This window comes from Aythya marila (assembly GCF_965140915.1).
Source record: "Aythya marila genome assembly, chromosome: 1".
NCBI lineage: Eukaryota > Metazoa > Chordata > Aves > Anseriformes > Anatidae > Aythya > Aythya marila.
This window is the reverse complement of record NC_139042.1, coordinates 113,181,351-113,203,744: the sequence shown is the minus strand read 5'-3', so window position 1 is coordinate 113,203,744 and position 22,394 is coordinate 113,181,351. Positions and strand designations below refer to the sequence as shown.

General features: G+C 37.8%; 1 protein-coding gene across 1 annotated transcript in view; it reads left to right on the top strand.

Moving 5' to 3' along the window:
- The window catches only part of EPHA3 (EPH receptor A3), a 220,073-nt gene that overhangs the window by 58,394 nt on the left and 139,285 nt on the right, over positions 1-22,394 (top strand). Inside the window, exon 3 of the mRNA XM_082765208.1 lies at positions 10,266-10,926. Within this exon, the coding sequence (XP_082621334.1) occupies positions 10,266-10,926 (661 nt within the window). The remainder of the gene's footprint in view (positions 1-10,265; positions 10,927-22,394) is intronic.

Sequence of the window (22,394 nt, the reverse complement as noted above, 5' to 3'; positions counted from 1 at the left end):
TTCATCTAAAATGTGGTTAAACAACAATTAGATTGTTTAAGATTTAAAGATCTTTCAAGAATTATTTCAGATAGGATTGCGAGAATTATTTTGAATTCTCAAGCATTATTTTGAAATTATTTCTTAAAATAATTTCAAGAATTATTTCAAATATTTCGAATGATTTCGTTCCTATTGTACATATTAGGAAACTGAGATGTAAGTGTGGGTGTAGGCTGTCTTTGGGTTTACCTAGCCAGCAAATACTGCAAATACAGCAAATACTAGTTTGGAGAAGAACTGGCTTCTTTCTGTTCTTGAATCACTTTGCCATGGTCAGTTCTTTGTATGTGTTTGTCATCAGTACATGTCTGGCAACATCACAGGTAGTGCTTTAGGTGAAGCAGGGGGTAATGTTGGAGGACTCAATGATTTCACGCATAATATTTGTAATTAATAACAGGAGCTTGTTGTGAGCTGTATAACTGGAAGCATTATGTCTGATATGAAGTGTAAAATCATCTCTACTTGTATTTAAGACAGTTTTTTACCAGATTGCCATGTACCCACAGCCTTGGGTAAATTCCATCTGGCATTAAATTCTGCTTGCTGAAATGCCCATTGTACTAAACAGCTGTCTATTTCCATCTCTGAAACAGCTATGCTTGAAGGGTGGATCTTCCTTAGTTTGTACAATGCTCGTGGATGAAAGGCACTTCTCTGTGACTGGTAGTTTAGTACAGATTTCAGCCATGGGGACTGTGGTATGGGGAACTCAGCAAATCTTTTTAACCTGCAAGATAAATTAGACTGAAATCTGTTTCTCAAGAAGACATGCAGCCTTGAGAAAATAAAGCTGTAAGTGTTTTGCTTGTCCAAGCTGTGAACTGGCACTTGAATGCTGTGTTCAGATGTCTGGTAGAAAGTTGAAGTCAGGTGTTTTCCTCATTGCAGTGACCTTTTTACCTCCCTATGATTCCGGGAATTTCGCTTGCAGAAGGGTGAGAATCAGCTGTCCTTGCAAGTTTGATGATCAGGTACTCAGCTGTCTAGCAATTAGAGATGGGGAGGAGAAAAAGATAACTCCACTCTTCTTTCTGCAGTTCAATTATTAGTCTAGTATTGCCATGATGAGGTGTACACCCTTGCTTTTTCAAATACTGGATGTTAATATGTGCTTAGCACCTACAACTACAGTTGCACTGTTTTTTAGCCCTATTTTTAATGTTTATGTTACTTCACAGAAGAACTAAACAAAAAAAAAAAAAAAAAAAAACAACTTAGGAGACGACTAGGAGACGTGAGTGCATCCAACACCTTTTTTGTGGTTAGTAAGATGCTTTCATTTACCAGCTGAGAGAGGAAGAGGGTCAGGATTTGTATTTAATTATGCACGTTTGTTGTGCCTTTGAGAAATGAGGTTTATTTACACTGGAAGACATTCTGACACTGTGGCAGTGTATATTGTGCTGTAGATAGCAGAGGATGGTGCAACTGCAGGAGGTAGAGGGAAGAAGCTCTGGTCCTTTCCACCTTCCTTTGTATCTTATCACCTCCTGGGATACTGTTGGTTTCCAGTCCCTTATCTGGTCAACCACCAGTCTTGCGTTCAAATATTTGGATTGTGTGTACTATTTGTGGGGGTTGTGTGGAGGATAGAAAAGAATAGGGGAATAATACCAGGGGAAGGAAGGGGGGTAAGCATCTTTGTTCTCTTGACATTCCTCTAAAATGCAAGTGTTGTTTGAAACCGTTGTAACATATCTGCAGGCTGCTCAACATTGCTCGGCATTGTTATGAGATGAACAAACATGACATTCATTTTATTTCATAAAGCTTGGGTTGTTTTATTTGTTGTTGTTCTTGTGTTGTTTTGTTTGATTTAATAACATTGAAACTTGTTATTATTGAAACTAATAAATTATTTTAATACCTAAAGGGGGCATACAGGAAAGCTGGGGAGGGACTCTTTGTCAGGGAGTATAGTAAAAGGATGAGGAATAATGTATTTAAACTAAAAGAGAAGAGATTTAGATGAGATGTTAAATGATTATTCGCTCAGAGGGTGGTGAGGCACTGGTACAGGTTGCCCAGAGAAGCTATAGATGCCTCATCCTTGGAGGTGTTCAAGGCCAGGCTGGATGGGGCTTTGGGTAACCTGGTCTGGTGGGAGGTGTCCCTGCCCATTGAGGGGGGTCCCCTTCCAACTTCGCCTTTTAAGGTCCCTTCTAACCCAAACCATTCTGTGATTCTATGATTTGGTGGTGAGCTTATACTAGTGGGGGGTGGGAGGAGGGGGGAGGTGAAAAAAGCAAAACAGACAAAGTTCAAAAAGTTTTCTAAGAGTTTTCCATTAGACTTATTTCTATGGAGGTAAATCTGAAGCTATGCTTCGTAAGTCAAAATGCTTTACCTCAGTTTGGTCAAAACTGAGTGTCTGGATGCTGTTAATGAGTTTCTCATTTCACCTGATCTCTCATCAGACAAGAAACCAAGATTTCTTAGAATTTGTAGTAATTCTGAAACTGTTTTGCTTAGTTATAAGGAAAACCTAACTTAGTTTGAAGCTATGAAGAAAATCTCCTGTGTTTCCTCTGTTCCTGTAAATGTGAAGAATAGTGGATAACTGAACAGAAAGGGAGAATACTAGGGACTACTAGGGAATACCATGGGAATACTAGGTTGACCTTAGACCAAATATCATTGCATGTAATTTTATACCAATACAACTTTCTTTCAACCTTAGATTTTTTGTAGTACCCCAGTGAAGCTTTTTCATTTAACAGGTATGACTAACAGGTATGTAATGTGATAGATTGTTAAAAAAGCACTAGGCAAAAGTGTATCAAATCTGTGTCTTAGATTTATGTATTGGCAATAATTTCACTTAACTGGAAATGTCTTGCAATGCAACTTCCTCTTCTTCATTTGTAACTTAGATAAAACTAAAAGAAGCTGGAGGAATCTCAGTGCCAGCAGGTAATTTCATTTATTTTGAATGCTAAACATTCAAGAAAATTACTCTGGTCCTTCCCAGATTTATTAAACTCCCAAAGCTGATCATTATCTATCCTCTGATCTCAGCTGACTGGTATTTGTGAGGTTTGTATCAATGCCTTGGGTGGTGTTATGAGGACAGCCTTTCATACTGATGAGCTGGTCTGGACTGCATTCTTCTCTGATATGGTCATCACAGGGTTTTTGTTAAGCACAGGCTTTCAGAGCTCTTACTTCCTGTTACTATTCAGTTCAACTTTTATATAGCATTTTGGGAAGGTTCCATTTTTCGTTTAGATCTAATTATTTCACAGAATGTAATTCTGGATTTATGGAGTATCGCTGAAAAAAAAATCAAAAACAAACAAAAAAACAATGCTGTAGATCGAAGTATTAAAGTAACTAAGTAGCGAAAGAAAAGAGGCATCAGTTATTTGTCTTGTCTTAAATCCTGATACCCATTTCCCAAATGTGTGCTTCATTAGGCCCACCTGTTTGGAATGCTGGATAATGTGCAGTAAAGTGTGTTAGACTCCAATACACATATTAATTACATGTATATATAATTAATCATATTTAATTTATGCATATATCATGGTATAATTGCTTTTTATCATATTGAAAGATTTTTAGGTAAAACTCTTAAAGCATGTTTTTTAAAAAAATTAGATGAGTGGTGAATATTCCCATGCCTGAGGCCTTTCATCTTGCCCTTTATGTTGTCACGATATAGAATATGTCAGACGTTTCATACTTATCATGAATTATCTTTTCACTTAATTAAGGTAAGAAGCAGAAAGTTGTCAGAAAATGACTTGTAGATCTTTTGGGGTCTTTTCTAAAGATACAGATGTCTACGATGGTAATGGCTGGGCTTAAAGATTTGCTGTTCTTTTTTTCCCAACAGAAGTATTTCTTCAGTTTTTAGTCTTCTCTGAAAGTCTTGCTTATCAGAAGTCATCTTTCACAAGATATACTTGAGGTTTTATTTGAGCATTTCAACTCAGGCTGTGCTCATGCTCTTAGTAAAGTTAATTGCCCATGTTCCTTGAAAGCAGGATTATGGATTCTTGGGCAAGTGTCAAGCACAGACAAACAAGTGAATGAAAGATTTATGTCAGTGAGGATTAATTTCCCACACTTAAGATAAATAACAGAGCACTGTGTAATGCTGAAGCATCCTTAACTGTTCCAGTGACAAATACATGAAACAATTTTCTTGTAATATCAACTTGAAAAGGTGTAATAGGCATTGAATTTGTTTGGTTAGGAATATATTTATTGGTAGCACTTCCATTTTCCAAGACAAGAAAATGAACTTCTTTTGAATGTATAGATGTTAAATATAATTTCTAGGATCCGATCTTTTTAATGATTTCATGGGAAAAAAAAAAAAAAGTCAAATACTTCTTTGTGATGGAAATCTCTTAGTTTCAATGAAAATAACTTTTTAGTGTGAAATATCTCCATTATGCTCATGATCAGGACTCTTTTTCTGAATTGTCAGCTGTAACTTCTGTCCTTGTGTCCAAAATTATTAATTTCATGTAAATTTAATGTAAATGTAAACTCACTGAGGCAAACGCTAATTCCAAACAATATTAGTATGATATAGTGTCATGTCTCAAATGTTTGCTGGTCAGTGATGTGAGTATTTGATGTAATTGAACTTTAATGCAGCTTTGGAATATTTCAGCACTCCAAGTACTTCATGAAGCCCTCGTATGTCTAACTTCAGCTCAGAACTGACCATTTTGATTCTCTGCTTGCAAATACAGATTTTTACTTTTTTTTTAATAGAAATAAATAGGGTCTACACTAATCTTACTGTTTTAAGCACTGTGGGCCATATCTGCCTTCTTTTTAGCATGATCTCTGAAGGAGATGGAACTACACAGAGACACATGCACTTGTGTGTATATACAGGGAAGAAGATGATGCCATGTAGTGGATTTTGAACCCAGAGGGGAATTTTCACAGAGTTTCACAGTGGAGCTGAGGTCTCTGGAGACTGAAGTTCCTACAAGATTTATGAAAATAAGCAATGGGAGGGGGGACAGAGAGGGAGAGAGTGAAAGCAAGTGCATTAATGCTCCCAATCAGGAAGGCTTCTGTTCGCACTCATCTTTTGTTAAACACCAGAATCCATGCTGGAGGCCAAGCATGAGCCGTAGATGTGTAGGATACCAGGCTTCGTGCTTGTTTACCTCTTTGTATTGTAACTGCCTGGCAACCAAAGGCAGAAATAAGAAAAGATATTAGGAGCTAGTGGGTATTTTGTCAGTGGAATGTTAATAAGTTGGATGCATTGACTATCTGAAACGTGAGATTCCTATCGTAATGTTTTTGTTTGGAGAGGGAATTGCTTGAATGAGTAGCAGAAGGCAGAAAGTGTGTGTACACGGGAAGGCATACTTTTCTGTCATAGCTGAGCAAAGTGTAATAAAGATGGTGTTTTTGCTGGCTGAGAAATCGTACTGAATGCTAAGAGCCAGCAAATGAGAGCAGGGTCAGTTTTCAGTATTTGAGCAAAAAAAGATTTGGGGAGGGGTTTGAATGGTGGCTTACGTGAACACCTCGTAGATAGCAAAAAAGCATTTTCACTGACAAGAAAAATATCACGTGTTTTATTCGTTTAGAAACAAACAATGGTTTGACTGATCTTTTTAGTAAAGCTGAGGCACCTTAGCACATGAAGATTTTTTTTTTTTTGAGGTTTTGAAATCATTTCACCAGGTTACCACGTTTGTTCTGATTTCTCAGCAATGTTCCCCCAACCTGTATTCTAGAGCACGCAGTGGTTGTGTAGTTCAAGGTACATCCAATCCAGCCACAATCAGAATTACTTTTTATGTTTAACAACAGTTGGACGTATCTAAATGGTGCTTGTCAATCTTACCAAATATAACATCATACCAAATTTCTGGGTGTAAAATAAAATTGTAGGTAGATATTGTTAGACTGTTGCCTGGGAACATCAATGGAGTCTCAGGGAGAAGATAGGTGCCTGAATTCTGTTGGTGCCTTGAAAAATGTTCAAACACCATTTTTGGGAGTTTTATAGTCATTTATAGCAATGAGGATCTGAAAGATAGGATTTAATTCATTGGAATCATGCAGTGGCATATGAATTGAATTGTAAAACACATAATAGCCCTCAGTTTCTTAATCTAAACTTAAGATTTTTGATAATAAAGGGTAAAGGCCACAAAAACTGAAGTATGCCATAGGAGGAGTGAAAGAATTGAGGACTTGTGCCTGAGGTTCCTATATTTACAAGTAATGTTTTACTGTGGAATCCTAGGAAATGCACTACAGCCACTTCTCCACATTCCCTTTAGTAAAGAAAAGTGAATGAGAAGAGGAAAAAAAACCAACAAAAAACTAACAAAACAAAACACAGACACACACACAAACAAACAAATATATATATATTTGCTGCAATATATCTGTTCCAGAAATAAAAATCCATTCTGCCCCAACTTTGTCAGTCAGTGTGACTTGAGCATACAAGTTACTGGGAATTTATTGGGAATATCATATATATAATATGATATATATATCTCGCATATATAATATAAATATCATATATATATATATATATATATATATATATATATATATATATATATATATATGATTTTTTTTCTACTGGTGAAAGCAGTCTCTTGTTTGCTGCTGTTGGTAGTATCCAAAAAAAGGTCATGAAGAGCAGTTAAGCCTCATAGTCTGTTTAGAATTAAAATCACTTGGGGATGGCATTATGATAGCTTACTGGGAAAAGTTGTTATGTATGAACAATGTAAAAAAAAAAAACAAAAAACAACAACAACAAAAAAAAACCTGCTTGTTTCTTTAGTTTCATTACCAGAATTATCAAAGTCATCAACCTACGTGAATCTGATAAACGTTCTGATTTGGAAACAATTCCTGTAGTTTCACTGACTTACTTTTCACCTTAGCTCTTTCAAAAGCATTAGCTGCAATCTTGATAGATTTGTGACAGTATTTTGGTCAAGTGTGCCTTCCGTTTAGCAGTACTTGAGAATTAAATGATAGATTTCAAGTCTTATTTATGCAAGTGGTAATGACATGGTGGCAATTGTTGCCCAGCAATTCTGTCTTCATTACAAATTAATGAAGTGATAACTGCTCGTTGGGACTTGTAGGTGAAGAACATAGATGTGGTGCTACCTTTATCATGCAATTCAGTTCCCCGTGTAGGCATGCCTGATAAGAAAGTTATGAATAAAAATTAGTGAGATTTGTGCAGAAAAATAACATCTGCTGTAGAGATGCTTTAAATGCTGCAAGTTCCTGATTTTGTTTCTATCTCCCACTGGATGTGTAAAATACATTGAACTGATCAGAAATATTATGGAAGAGATAATAAGTAGATCACTTACGGATCACTGTGAGCTGCTTTAAACATCAATAACATGCTGTTTCATAATCTTGCCAAGTTTCATCTAGTAGTTGAATTTTTGAATTTTTATTTGTGCAGATAAGACCTGTAGTTAAGTAGGTATATCCAGCTTCCTGGGAGGCAATGATGGCACCTGAATGGCTTGTTGCACAGAGCCTGTTGGCTCAGGGACACTACTAGTACAAGGATGGATATCAGAGGAAGGTACTCTGGTGAGTTTTGGGAGCTGAGTCTGGGAGCAAGGGTCTAGCTGCCTCTCATGCAGGTGGGGGCAGGTCCTTGTACGATGGGCTGCCGTGGGACACCCAGTTCTCTGGTGGCCACGGGCTCTGGTGCAGTAGCCTTGGCTCCCAAAGCCCCAGGACTGCTAACTCTCTGGCAGAGCAGTGTGGCATGGCTTGCTGCAGCTTTCGGCTGCCACGTGCATATGCAAAGACTTGGATTTTAGCTCTGCTGAAGCAGGCAGGAAGAGATAAAACTTGTGTATAGTCAGTTCCTTAAAATGAACTAAAATAAACTTAGTTTCAATTAAAGGAAGAGTATTTACACTGCTTTTATCTACTGGTTTAATAACATGATTTAAAATCAGATTGTCAGTGGTGTGTGGACAATTTCATTGTGCAGAGCAGCTCTTAGTCATACCAAAACTTCCCTGCGTCAGTGGGTTGGGACTGAGTATTCTCAGATGTTACTGTGATACAGCCAACTCCTGTTTCTCCCTCTCGCTGCCCCCCCTCTCTCTTTCTCTCTTCCCTTCCTCCATGTGTGAGAGAGAGAGGGGAGGAGGCTGGAATATGTGTCTTGCAAAGCAAAGACTCTATAAAGGCACTTACTGTTTCTACACCTCAGCTGCATTGTCTGCTAAGTGGGAATAATCCTTTTCCAGTGTTTTCTCTGCAGGATTTGAAGACACTTGAGCAAAAGGTGCTTATGTAAAATGAGAAATTCTTGGACTGGGATCTTCAATATAGCATCGACGTGATTTGATTTTTGAGAGAAAATGCTTTCTTGGAAGAAATTTTTCTTTTTCTCTATTCTCTGAGGGTGGCAGTGATTTTTTGTAACATACTTATTTCAATCTACTTCACTTGTACTCCTGTACTTGTACCATGCAGTAGCTCTGTTTTATGCTCTACTGCTCCCCAGGTGCACTGCATCTGGTCACTGCTGTGGGACAGCGTTTGTGGGTGTTTTTATATACATACATATACACACATATATATATAAAATCTTGCAAAGGCTATGTTTGTGGGTGACAGGGAAACAGGGATTTCTGTAGCTGCTGTGCTAGCATATGCTCTATTAGGATACACTTCATTATCATGATAGGAGTTGGCCTTTTTTGTTTTGTAATTAAGTTTGAAGCATAGGAAAAATGATGAGGAGGCTCAGGGGAATCTTTACAGTGTGTACAAATACCTGATAGCAGTGCATGAAGAGTATGGAAACAAACTTTGCTCTGGTGCCCAGTGGAAGGCCAAGAGGAAGTGGGTACAAACTGAAATTTAAACACAAGCAAAAGCTTTTGTACTCTGAACACAACTGAACACTGGTGCAGGCTGCCCAGAGAAGTTGTGGAGTACCCAACCCTGGAGATGGTCAAAAACCTGAATGGACACGATCCTAAGCAACCTGCTCTGGCTAATCCTGCTTGAGCAGGGAGTTGGGGTGGATGGGGGTCCCTTTTGACCTAAATGATGGTGTAATCTTGTAATGAACAGGTGATGTTCATGGCAAGGATTATTTTAGTTCTAGTGGTCAGCTTCTTCATTTTGTATTATAAGACTCAGAATATAGAACAGCTGCTGGTTTTGTGTGGATAAAAGTTGAAAAATTGTGACCTGGAAAACAAAACAAACAAACAAGTGGTCATAGTCATCCATTTGGGGAAAAAGCAAAGGAAGATGCATATGAATTCACTCAGTGGTGTATGGTGAATGCCTTAATGGTAAATATTTACTTTTAAGTATCCCTATAGGATTTCTTTTTTTACTGTGAATGGCAAATATTCTTGTCCTGTAAGTGACTTCAGAATCCAGGTGAGATTGGCCCATGAGTCATTAACAAATAGGAAACCCTTTCTTGGGTCAAGTATCTGGGTCAAGTACATTTGTCACCTCCAAACCAAACAATGACAACATATTCTTCAAAATCTATTTTAGCATTATATCCTATAGAGTATACGCAAGAATTTAGTAACTGAGATACTAAGTTGATAGTAAATTTTAGTAAATCTGGAAAGTGAGCTAAATTGGACTACTTGTTTTGAAGACATATATCTTGAGCAAAATCAACTGTCGCGCTTTGAGGAAATTTAAAGCATGTAAAATTTTATTTTATGTGGAATTTCAGCAGGAGCCAGTGGCTTTTTTTTTTTTTTTTTTTTTTTATGTCTCTACTCTGAGTCTTGTTTGAGTCTTTGAGGTACAACTTGATTCTAGCAGTGTAAATGTGGTGTTCTAGAGAGGACCCCCTTCTGTTTGAAGTGAGTGTGGTTGTAGAAAAGACACATCGGGATCACAATCAAAAGCATTGCATAGTAAACATGTACCATTAGTTTAAGAAACCAGTTTTCAGTAAGTGCAAAACAGCTGTCATACCTTTCATGCCACCTTGGAATAACTTGGTAAAAACTGATTTCTTACGAGTGAATTCTATGTTCATTTAAGATGTTTACATGTTTTAAGAGAAAAGTGCAAGGTGGGCCAGACTTTACTGACTATTTTATAGTAATGTCCAAAGTGGTATCAGACCTGTTTGGAATTGCTTTTTCACAACTTCTGTCTCTAAATGGAATTTTTATTACTATGCTCATTAATCTTAAGATATTTCCTTTTTTTCCTGTTTTTTTTGTTTCTTCCAGTGGGAAGAGATCAGTGGTGTTGATGAGCATTATACTCCAATCAGAACTTACCAGGTGTGCAATGTTATGGATCACAGTCAAAACAATTGGCTGCGAACAAACTGGATTCCACGCAACTCAGCTCAGAAGATATATGTGGAACTCAAGTTTACCTTGAGGGACTGCAATAGTATTCCTCTAGTTCTGGGCACTTGCAAAGAGACTTTCAATCTGTATTACATGGAATCTGACGACGACCATTCGGTAAAGTTCAGAGAACATCAGTTTACAAAGATCGACACCATTGCGGCTGATGAGAGCTTCACCCAAATGGATCTTGGGGACCGAATTCTCAAGCTGAATACAGAAGTCCGTGAGGTGGGGCCTGTTAGCAGGAAAGGCTTTTACTTGGCTTTTCAAGATGTAGGTGCATGTGTTGCCTTAGTCTCGGTGCGAGTGTACTTCAAAAAGTGCCCTTTCACTGTCAAGAACCTCGCCGTGTTTCCAGATACAGTTCCCATGGACTCCCAGTCACTGGTGGAGGTGCGGGGTTCTTGTGTCAACCATTCCAAGGAGGAAGAGCCGCCCAAGATGTACTGCAGTACAGAAGGAGAATGGCTAGTGCCCATAGGGAAGTGCTTGTGTAATGCTGGCTATGAAGAAAGAGGCTTTGCCTGCCAAGGTAACGATGCACTCGATGTTCACAGTTCGATTATTAACAGGGCTTTCACTTTATGTCCCTACTCTATGTATTGGGTCATGTTAATTTCCTGCAAATTCTTGAGAGAAATAAATTAGTCCATAAAATTGCCGTGAAAATGGGGTTTATTTGATCTCTGTAAGTAATGTAATTTGATTTTAAAATATTTGACAAGGTTGAAAAATTGATTTTTAGTTAATACAGTATGTAGCAAATACAGTATCTCTCTACCACTCTTGGGTTTCCTTTCAGTAGGTTAAACTTGTCCCATATGTGTTATATCAAAATATTTGTGTGATTTTTTTCTAACTTTGTGTTGGTGTCTAAGTAGTTGGTATCTGCTGCTGAGCTGCATTGATTAGTTGGAGTTGGTCATCAAAAATAGCATTATTTCAGGCAGTGTAGTCCCTAAATGCAGGTATATTTGGAAAAATGTTTGAATTTCAAAATTGTATTTTCATTAAGGCTCCTGCATTTAACTCAAAATCATTTTTTGCAGGCCTTTGTTTTCCGCAAACTGTGGTTATGTGAATGCTCCCAAGAACAGACTTACACCAGAGATGTTGTTTTTTTCCCATAAATGTTTTCTGTAACGATATCAGAATGCATAGAATATTTATGTAACTTCAGTATTAATCAAAACATTGGTCTACATTTTGCTTTTTCGAAGAGCATAATTTGGATCTTATGACGCTTGAGTTTTTAATAGCTTTTTGCAGAGTGCCTGAAAGGGTGCTGGCTTTGTTAAAATTGTCTTTAGTTAAGCAAATAAATGAAAGTTAACATGCAAGTCTTAGGGGGCTACTAGGAGCTCACCAAACAAGAGTAGGCATAGCCACAGTACTTGAGAAACCTGTTCCTTTAATCATGGTGTCTTGCCTGGATTTGGAGGAGCGTATGAGTGTCTTTTACTTAGTTTTGCTTTTCAGTAGATGTTAAATTGTTTTTGTCCTCACAGTGAATAAACAGGGGAGCTGAGCTTTTATGTATGCAGTTAGTTACAGATATTAGGAAAAATGAGTTGAACTGTTCTGCTAAGAGCTAAAACCAGGAGAGGCATGCAGGAATACTTTATCTAGGGCCTCTTATAGCTATGCTTAAAAATGTTGAAATGTTGGTGATATTCTTCTAATCACTGTATAAGAGCTTGCTTCCCTGTAGACAGTTGAAAGCAGTTAGTTTGCAGTTTCAGGTATACATGAGTGCAAAAAGACAATCACTGCAGAAAGTGTCAAACAAGTGAGCAAACAAAAGTTGAGCTTAGTAAAATAAAATAAATGCTGTTATTAAAAACAGGTTGTCAGATGCTTGGGGTAAGCTCCTACTCTGTTCTGCAGAGATTAGGTTGAGTTTACATGTATGTATATAACAATATATACATGTATGGGTATATCATAGTACCCTGAGCTGGTGGAAGGGGATGGGGAGCAGGATGTGGCCCTCACTATCCATGAAGAACTGGTTGGTGACCTGCTACGGCACTTAGATGTGCACAAGTCGATGGGGCCGGATGGGATCCACCCAAGGGTACTGAGAGAACTGGCAGAGGAGCTGGCCAAGCCACTGTCCATCATTTATCAGCAGTCCTGGCTATCGGGGGAGGTCCCAGTTGACTGGCGGCTAGCAAATGTGACGCCCATCTACAAGAAGGGCCGGAGGGCAGACCCGGGAAACTACAGGCCTGTCAGTTTGACCTCAGTGCCAGGGAAGCTCATGGAGCAGATCCTCCTGAGAGTCATCACGCAGCACTTGCAGGGCAAGCAGGCGATCAGGCCCAGTCAGCATGGGTTTATGAAAGGCAGGTCCTGCTTGACGAACCTGATCTCCTTCTATGACAAAGTGATGCGCTGGGTGGACGAGGGAAAGGCTGTGGATGTGGTCTACCTTGACTTCAGCAAGGCTTTTGACACCGTCTCCCACAGCATTCTCCTCAAGAAACTGGCTGCTCTTGGCTTGGACTGGCGCACGCTTCGTTGGGTTAGAAACTGGCTGGATAGCCGGGCCCAAAGAGTCGTGGTGAATGGAGCCAAGTCCAGTTGGAGGCCAGTCACTAGTGGCGTCCCCCAGGGCTCGGTGCTGGGGCCGGTCCTCTTTAATATCTTCATCGATGATTTGGACGAGGGCATCGAGTGTACCCTCAGTAAGTTCGCAGATGACACCAAGTTAGGTGCGTGTGTCGATCTGCTCGAGGGTAGGAAAGCTCTGCAGGAGGATCTGGATAGGTTGCACCGATGGGCTGAGGTCAACTGCATGAAGTTCAACAAGGCCAAGTGCCGGGTCCTGCACCTGGGGCGCAATAACCCCAAGCAGAGCTACAGGCTGGGAGAGGAATGGTTGGAGAGCTGCCAGGCAGAGAAGGACCTGGGAGTGATGGTGGATAGTCGGCTGAATATGAACCAGCAGTGTGCTCAGGTGGCCAAGAAGGCCAACGGCATCCTGGCTTGTATCAGGAACAGTGTGACCAGCAGGGCTAGGGAGGTGATCGTCCCCCTGTACTCAGCTCTGGTGAGGCCGCACCTCGAGTACTGTGTTCAGTTTTGGGCCCCTCGCTACAAGAAGGACATGGAGGTGCTTGAGCGGGTGCAGAGAAGGGCGACGAAGCTGGTGAGGGGCCTGGAGAACAAGTCCTACGAGGAGCGGCTGAGGGAGCTGGGCTTGTTCAGCCTGGAGAAGAGGAGGCTCAGGGGCGACCTTATCGCTCTCTACAGATACCTTAAAGGAGGCTGTAGCGAGGTGGGGGTTGGTTTGTTCTCCCACGTGCCTGGTGACAGGACGAGGGGGAATGGGCTTAAGTTGAGCCAGGGGAGTTTTAGGTTAGATGTTAGGAAGAACTTCTTCACTGAAAGGGTTGTGAGGCACTGGAACAGGCTGCCCAGGGAAGTGGTGGAGTCACCATCCCTGGAAGTCTTCAAAAGACGTTTAGATGTAGAGCTTAGGGATATGGTTTATTGGGGACTGCTAGCGTTAGGTCAGAGGTTGGACTCGATGATCTTGAGGTCTCTTCCAACCTAGAAATTCTGTGATTCTGTGATCATTCATGATTTTGAAGACATAAAATCAGGTCATAGAACTACTATCATTTCTCTTTCTTCATCTTTTTTTTTTTTTTTTTTTTCTAACTTCCTCACCAACTGTTGATCAAGGGAGTGATGCATGATGAAACCATTAACAATAGTGACAGGTCATTCTGGTTTATTCTGATTTAACATATGATGTTCTGCTAACTTTTATTGAAAGTCATATTTATCAAATATTTTCAGTGTGGTGTGATTGAAGTGGCACTCCAAAGGCAGTCAGTAATCCAAAACCTCCCATTTGTCTGCATCAGTAACTCAGCAGGAGTTGGATGGTTTGGAAAAAGTTTAAAGTATATGCTTTGACTTCCTGCTGAAGGCTGCTCTTGCACCTTTCCTTCACTTTTCTTTTCTTCTCTCCTTCTCTTAATCCTTCTTTTAGGGTGCTGTATTTTTTTTTCTCAGGGAGGGGGGTGGGAGGAGTGTTCGATTGTTTTTCAGCAAGAGAACAGTGTAGTCAAGATAGTAGAGTATGAAGAACAGTCAAAATGATGTTGCAAGTATGGGCTGGAATCAAGGCATAATTGACGGAAAAAAATGCTCAGATGAAGTTTGGAATAGCAATGAATAGAAATTTTTGTTTTCACAATAGGTGGAAGCATTCACTGACTTACAGTGGCCATCACTACTTGATCCTGTATTTGGACAGTTTCTGATTTTTTAAATATTTATTTTATTTTTAATTTGTTTGCTTTAGTAATGCTATTTTTCCAAACAGTGTCATTGTGATGATTAAAATGAAGGACCCTAATGGTATGTAATCAGCCCATTTAAATTTTATTGAGAGCAGCCTGTCTCAGTACTTGATAAAATATTAAGGCATAGTCACGCCCTCAAAATAACACAATTTATACCATTTTTAACATGCTTCTGAGACTGCTTCCCTTTCTCTGTCTAACCAGGAAAAGAGAACACAAGGCTCAAGCCTCTTTTCTTCCTGGTGTGATACAAACGTACCCCATGAAAAGCCAAGACTGGTCTATTGGTTTTACTGGGCGTCTTGGTTCATCAGTAAAATTGTTGTTCTGTTCCCAGTCTTACCAGCTGATAAACATTTTACAAGTTGAGCAATATCCACCTGTCAGATAAAGAATCATGACTCTTTTTGCTGTGACCATATGCATCCTCGCTATTGTGAAGGTGTGGAGAAACAATTTCTCAAAAGGCAGTTGTATACATCAGTTCAAGGAATGCTGTCTTCATAACCTACTTCAGTTAACAGCATTTAACATTTAAGATTTAACACCTCCTCTAGCAAAGACTTTGGCACCTGTTAAATATTTTGTAGGGAGTAGGGTTGTATAAGGTAAGGTACGATGTCATGTTTGTGCTATATTGGAGAATCTACTCTTTCATACTTTTTGTCTTTGTTATTTAATGTGCATTAGTTAACTAAATACAGAATATCTAATCCATTGTACACTGTTTATTATTGGAGCTTTGTCAGCACATGCGTCATAGTGATTTTGTCTATTCAATCTTTATGTAATATTTCATGGTTAAATAAGGCTATTTCCTCACGATGTCTTTTCTAAGTTGTCTTTATGCCATCTTGTCCAAACTATATCTTTATAGCATCTTTTCTCTTAGAATTACTGTTTTAACCTTTGATTTAAAATAATAATAATAATAATCTGGTTAGAACTGCACACTAAACACCTTCTGAGAGTCTTCTGTTGATTCTGCAGTCAACATGGATAACTCATCTTTTCCATTTGTTTCCCATAAAAAAGCCATAGCGAATTAGATGGAAGCAGGTTTATGCACCTTAGTGTTCTTTCTCTGATAGAATCTCAAAGCAGATTCTTAAGGAAAAACATAAGAAACTGAATAAAGCACTACTTTACAGGGTATGTTCCTTGGCCTTTAACAATCAGCCAGTGAGTTACAAAGCCTTAAGGCGTGTGTTGTAAGAAAAATGGTATGTAATAGGAATCGGTGACCTGCCACCTCTTAATTTGTCTGCCTTTATGACTCAGATATATTTCATATCTATAAGTTTTATGGGAATGAATTCCATAACTTGTCCTATGTGAAAAGCATACCTTCTAATGTGTTTGCTTTCTGTTTTAAGTCAGTTGGGTAAGATTTTCCATATCCTTATATAGTAAGGAATAATACATAACTGTTACCTTTTCAGTTTTTTTTATTAACATGAATCTCGATCTCTCTCTCCTGTTATCTCTGCTGTCTGTTTTTCAGGCTCTCCCTCTCTTTCAGTGCCTTCTTATTTGGAGGACAGAGTAATTTCTCCATACATTCACTCATCCTTTTTGACTGAGTCATCCATTGTGACTGTCTCTGTAGATACTTAAAGTAAAGAATGTGATTTTTATGAAAAGAGCAATGAGGCTTGCATGTAATATTCAGTTTGCAAGTATACTAGGAATGGATGCAGTGGCATAATGTTTGGAAAGGAGCATTCACATCACCAGTCCCATGAGTGATTTTTATGTGGAGAAGCTAGGCTCGCTTTAGTTTTGCATGATACACAAAGGAAACAGCCTTAATGATATGAAGGTTGGTTAGTTGGGGTAACAGCATCAAAATAAATAGGTAAATGTAGGATAAACATGAGAAGAAATGTCTTTGCTGTTAGTTCTGTAGTAATTTGGAAGTTTCCTCAGAGAAGTAACGGTGGAAAACTCCTTTCAGGAGATGTTTCTTTATAAAAACAGTAACCAACTGACAAAGCAAATCCTGCACTAGCAGGGTTAGACTAATAAACCTCTTCCATCCCAAATGTGTCTATTCTTTCGTTGGTTTATTTTGTGTGCTTCAGAAAGCCTAGCTGGACATGGAGAATGATATTTTTCATGATAATGAGGGAGCATGCAGTGTACAATCGTATATCCACGTGGAAGTATGAGTGAGCTTGAACGTTCTTTTGAGTGGTGTTAACAGGTGAGCCTCAAGACCAAAAAAAATCTTTGTGACTCCAGTTATCAAAAGGAAAATGAAATTTGTGGGCTTGAAAAGAATGATTCTAAGCACAAAATTATATTTTCTGCATACTACCATTTCAGGGGAAGTTCTAAATTTTAGTTGCTGGAACTGGAATTGTAAACTTCCTTGTAAAAGTATGTAATAAAATTGTAATCTTTAACCACAAGTGACTGACACATTGTCTATGACAAAGCCAGAAGAAAAAGAGAGGATTTATTCTGATGGCCCTTCCCTGTATATATCATTTTTAGCAATTAATCAGGTGGGTTGAATGGAAGGAAAGGGAGTAAGGGGTGAGGGAGGGAGAGGTGAAGTGTGCCTGGTTATTGCAAAAAAGACTTCATGAAATTTCTACTAACACTAAATTATTCAATGCTTTAAGTTGTATAGTGAGCATATCCCAAATCGTATTTCTCTCTGAGAGTTTCTGGAGATATGAAAGGAATGCCATCTGTGACTGCTAAATGTGAATCATTGCATTCAATGCTTGATTCTTTCAGTAGAATGAATACCGCACTTGAGATAAAAATATGCAAAACAACATTAATACTTAGGATGGAAAACATTTCTTTTCTTTCTATGCTTAAAATAATCATTTTGTCTCTGAATAAGTAAATATATGTTTCACTTGCTTGTAGCAGTAGATGAAAGACAACTTTACACGTGAAGAGAACAAAGGTACTGCGAGGAACTGTTTAGCTTTATGCAAGTGAAAACAGACGGAAGGCACACATGCTTGCTGCAACTGCAAAGATGATAACATTTTCCCTTGGAAATTACTGAGTGACTTGGGATGTGTTGCTTATGGTACTGAAGTGTGTGATTTTTAACTCCTAGACACTGTATAGGAACAGTTTTGCTAAACGTGGGAACTGGTCATATGAAGATCATATATATATATATAAATAAAATAACTGTTAAGAGAGTTGCCTGTTACATTAAATCTGGAAAAGCATATGGACTTCAATTATTTAAAGCACAGGCTTGAGGTGTATTTTTTCCTTAGATTTGAAGTACGTTTCTACTTTTAAAAAGGAAGATAGATGTTTTGTTTTTATTTTTTTTTTAAAAGGACTCAATCTCTCAAGCTAGTAAACTTAAAATGACAGCAGCTATAAATTATGAATCACATTATTTGTAAAATATTCATTATTTTTATTCACTTATATTCTATAAGCACAACACACAATGAAGGATTTACCTTTTTTCTTAGAGTTTATTTTAATCTTAAAAAAATTATCTCAGATACACAGATGATTTTTCATATGGGCAAAATTAATTCTGCTCTGAGCACTTTGAAAAGATCACAGCCAACTTTTTATGTAGTATTTTCTATTAAAAATTTGGAAAGAATTCTCCAATTTGTATATCATAAACTCAGTAGATTCAAAAATGCAGGTTTCTGAGGTAAAACTGGTTGGGCACAATGTTGTGATTTGTGAACACATTTTTCACATATCCTAAACAAGCCAAGATTATACATATATTCTGAAATTTTGAGAATGGAGTTTTTTTGGTACGATACTGTACAGATTCTCAAGTTAGAAAGCATTTGCTCTGCAGTTACCTGCAAAGAAATTTTAATTTTTTGCAGATTTTGACAGGCATATTTAAACAAACACTTGTTTACAGATATCACTTTTTTTTCTTTTTTAAATATGCAATTATTAGGAGCCTAGTATTAGTGTTCTTTTAAAAAAAGCGTTCTAAAATATCTTTATTCGTTTAATATTCCTTGATGAGGAACCTAGTATTCGTGTTCTTTAAAAAAGCTTTCTAATACTTTGCTCCAAGGTATCAGCATGTTACATGAGCAGGTGTATTCAGAAATGAATTTTCAGAGTGTATTTGAAACTAGTCTGGAAATGGACATGTGTGGTCAGAAAATAAAATAATTGCAAAAATATTAATAACTGGCAAAATGCAACCTAATATAGTTTCACTGTCTGTTCAGTGCAGGTCTCTGGTGGTGTAGAGGTGGCACTTGCTGTGCCAAAGAGCCACACTGTACATAATTCTTTCCTCATCTACCTCACCTGCTTTTCCAGCAGCAAAATAAATAAATAAATAAATAAAGCTAGGGCATATACTTGATGCAGATCCAGATTCTCCACAGTTCAACAAATATGTGTGAGACATGTACTTGGTTTTTAACTTGGAAATCCACACCTTATGTTGTCAGAGTTTCTTACATGCTCAAAACCATGACTGTTAAATTTTTGTGCAAGATTTTACTTCAGGTATCTTAAGGGATGCTCATGGCATTTTCTTAACCTTTTCATTTTAATGGCTTTGCTTCTTTGGAGGTTTTCAGAAGATTAAAAGCTAAATTAATAGAATCATCCTGAACATGTTTTGCTTGTACTATCTTTGCTGATTTTGAGTAGAAGCTTAGCTTGGAGTGGCACAAAGATTGCATTGTCAGTGTGAAGTCACTGAGCACGCACTTTTTGCATCGGTTTCTCTGCCACTTGTGTCTGTGCATAGTGTTATTTGACAATCACTTGTTAGTTCCAGAGCAGAGCTTGTAAAGGCTAACAGGGGTTTGCATTACAACTGACAGCTGGCACTAGACTTTAATAGAGAGCAATTGTAGTGAGAACTGCAAGTTTTGATAATGTTCCACAAAAATGCTCTTAAAGTAAGAACCATCTTGAAAGATGAGTACAGGAAGACAAGAATATATATACGTCTGCTGCTCTTCAACGTGAGGGATGTTGTCAAAACATGCTGTTAGCAGACATCTAAATAACCAGTAATTGGTATCAGACTTTCTTGAAACACTTACACTGCAGAAGTATTGGAATTGTCTGTTTCTTGGAATTGCAAACCCAATAACAACAAGACCTGCACTCCTAATGTCCCATTTTCTTTTCATTGAAATTGCATTTTATTCTTGATAGCACAACAAAAACAGTAATACATTGGACTTCACTTAGTCTTTTTAGGAATAGAAGGTGAGAAATTCATTGTCTAAAATTTGTTTGTGGTTTCAGTTCTAAGTACCTGTCCACATCTTATACCACGACAATTGGCATATCTGTTGTGCTAAGGCAGAAGTAGACTTAAACAAGGACAAATCCTTCATAGGTCAAGGAGGCAAACTATTTCACTGTTGTGAATCTGTGGGTTCAGTGGTTGTCTACTGTAAGGTTAAAATTTGATGTGATAATTTAGAACAGCTGCTCTTTGACAGAAAGATTCACTTTCAACAAGGGAAGAAAAAACATATGGTAAAAGTTGACACTGTGCCAACCCTGAATAACTGCAGAAGTGATACAGGACAGTTCTCTTCAATGATATGGTTGAAGTAATGCATTTTTACCTGCTGTTGGTATTTCCAGTTACACTTGTTTTTTCTCAAATTGTACCTTATCCTGTGATACTTCTTCTGTAGATAGTTTAAAATAATATTTTTGAATAATGATCACAATTAAGAGACAGGAAAAGGTTGTAGGCTTAAAAAAAAAAAAAGAAAAAAAAAGAAAAAAAAAGTAGTTTGTTTATAACTGTCTAGGCCGCTCATTGTGCTGTAAAAACATATCAAAGTTTCATAGTACAATTCCTTCGAAGTTTTTCAACCAAAACTACATGCTTTGTTAGAGAAGCTGATTAATTCATGAGTTCATTTGTTTTTAACAGATTATTTAAGCATTCACTTATGTCACATTGCCTTTATTCATATTTACTAGAATTAATTTAATTCTAGTAAATTGGGCATGTGAACAACAGGAAACCTGATGAATTTTATGGTTCGCATAAACATTAGTAGTGGTCAATTCGTATGTTGGAGTGAGGTGGTCATCAGGAGTTCAAAATCCTCCCATCTGAAGGAACAACTTTTCACAAAAATTAGTCTTGAGTAAAATATGTAGGTTCTGTTCACTTTGATTTGGCACGGATTTTTAATGCAAGGAGAATAACAGAAGAAATTACGTGGAAGTACCCAGCTTTTAGCTCTAAGAAATGCCAATAAACAAGCAACTAACAATCTTCCACTAACAGTCTAGTTATGTTTAAGAACGTATTTTTTTTAATTTTTTTTGAATGCTAAATAATGGGAATATATTGAAGAAACTTGTTATTGAAGGAAAAAATATATCTTTAGGAAAAAGAAAAAAATCTCTAAACTGATTATTATAAAGCAGTGAAACACGAAGTTGTCATCTGTTAGCCAGCTGAAGAAAGAAAGGCCATAAAGTTTGGCTAACATTATATTAAAGTCAGTCATTAAATATGTTCTTTGATGTTTTGCAACATTATACAGAGATTTGACTTAACCTGAAGAATCCCTCAATCTCTGATTTAATTCTAAGATTTAGGTATGCATCTAAAGAATTTTTTTATTTATAAGTGTATTGCAGAACAAGATTTTTAATATTATTCATAGGAGGCCGTAAAATGCAATAAGAACTGCTCTTTTGCTATCATATTGAATCGCATAATTTACTCATTATTGTTATACGAAGAGATACAAGCAAATTATTCAATGTTGCATAGCCCCAGTTTAATGGGGTATCTCCAACTGCTTTAGTGTTCTTCAGATTACAAAACAACTTGAATTCTCTGAAACTCCAACAATATTTTTCTCTTCTTTTATTTTTTTCCTCTCAGTAATGTGATCCTAATACCAATATGACAGGTAAGGGCAGTTACTTTAACAGGCTGCTCTTCAAATCTGTTCTAGGAATTTCCAGGTTTTGCTCCCATAAGGTTCATGGAAAACTAAAGCAGGGCTGTGGGATTGTGACTTGAAGTGAAGTCAAGGTGTGTTAACCACGAACATGAGATCATTGTTCCAGCTCTAAAACTGGCGTTCACCCTGAAAAAAATTAGAGTTGGGTAGGGAGCAGGGCATATTAGCAGAAGAAAATGTTCAGAAATCTCAGTTAAGCGTGGCTAATGAACCTTCTGTTTCATAAATTAATAGACCATTCATTAAACTGCCATTATATGGTGCATAACCTCTGTGACTTTAGGGCCAAGTTTGACTGATAAGATGTGGTGTCCAGAGCTTTCACCTCAAGGCCATATGAATATGTATTTGTTAACTTGGGGTGGAATTAAAAAGGCATTTAATTACTACTTGTGCACCATTTAATAAGCGGTGGAAGTCTTGTTTCTACTGCCATGTGAGGGGATGAACTGGCAGTGAAATTAACTGTAAAAGAAAGGGGGATCGATTTCTGTATCTTTTCTCTACCTGCACTGAGTACCAGCAGATGGTAGAAGAGAAAGAAAGCCAGAGACAGTACTTCCAAAAAAGTCAGAACAGGAAAGCAAACAGGAAGAGAGAAGAAAGGAGGGAAAAACGTACTGGGGTAAGTAAAAAGTGCCTATGTATTTTTTTCTATTAAGATCTAAATGCTGCTGCTAGTATTCATAAATAAATTTGGAAGGTAAAGCTGTCATGAGAAGGGAAATCATATT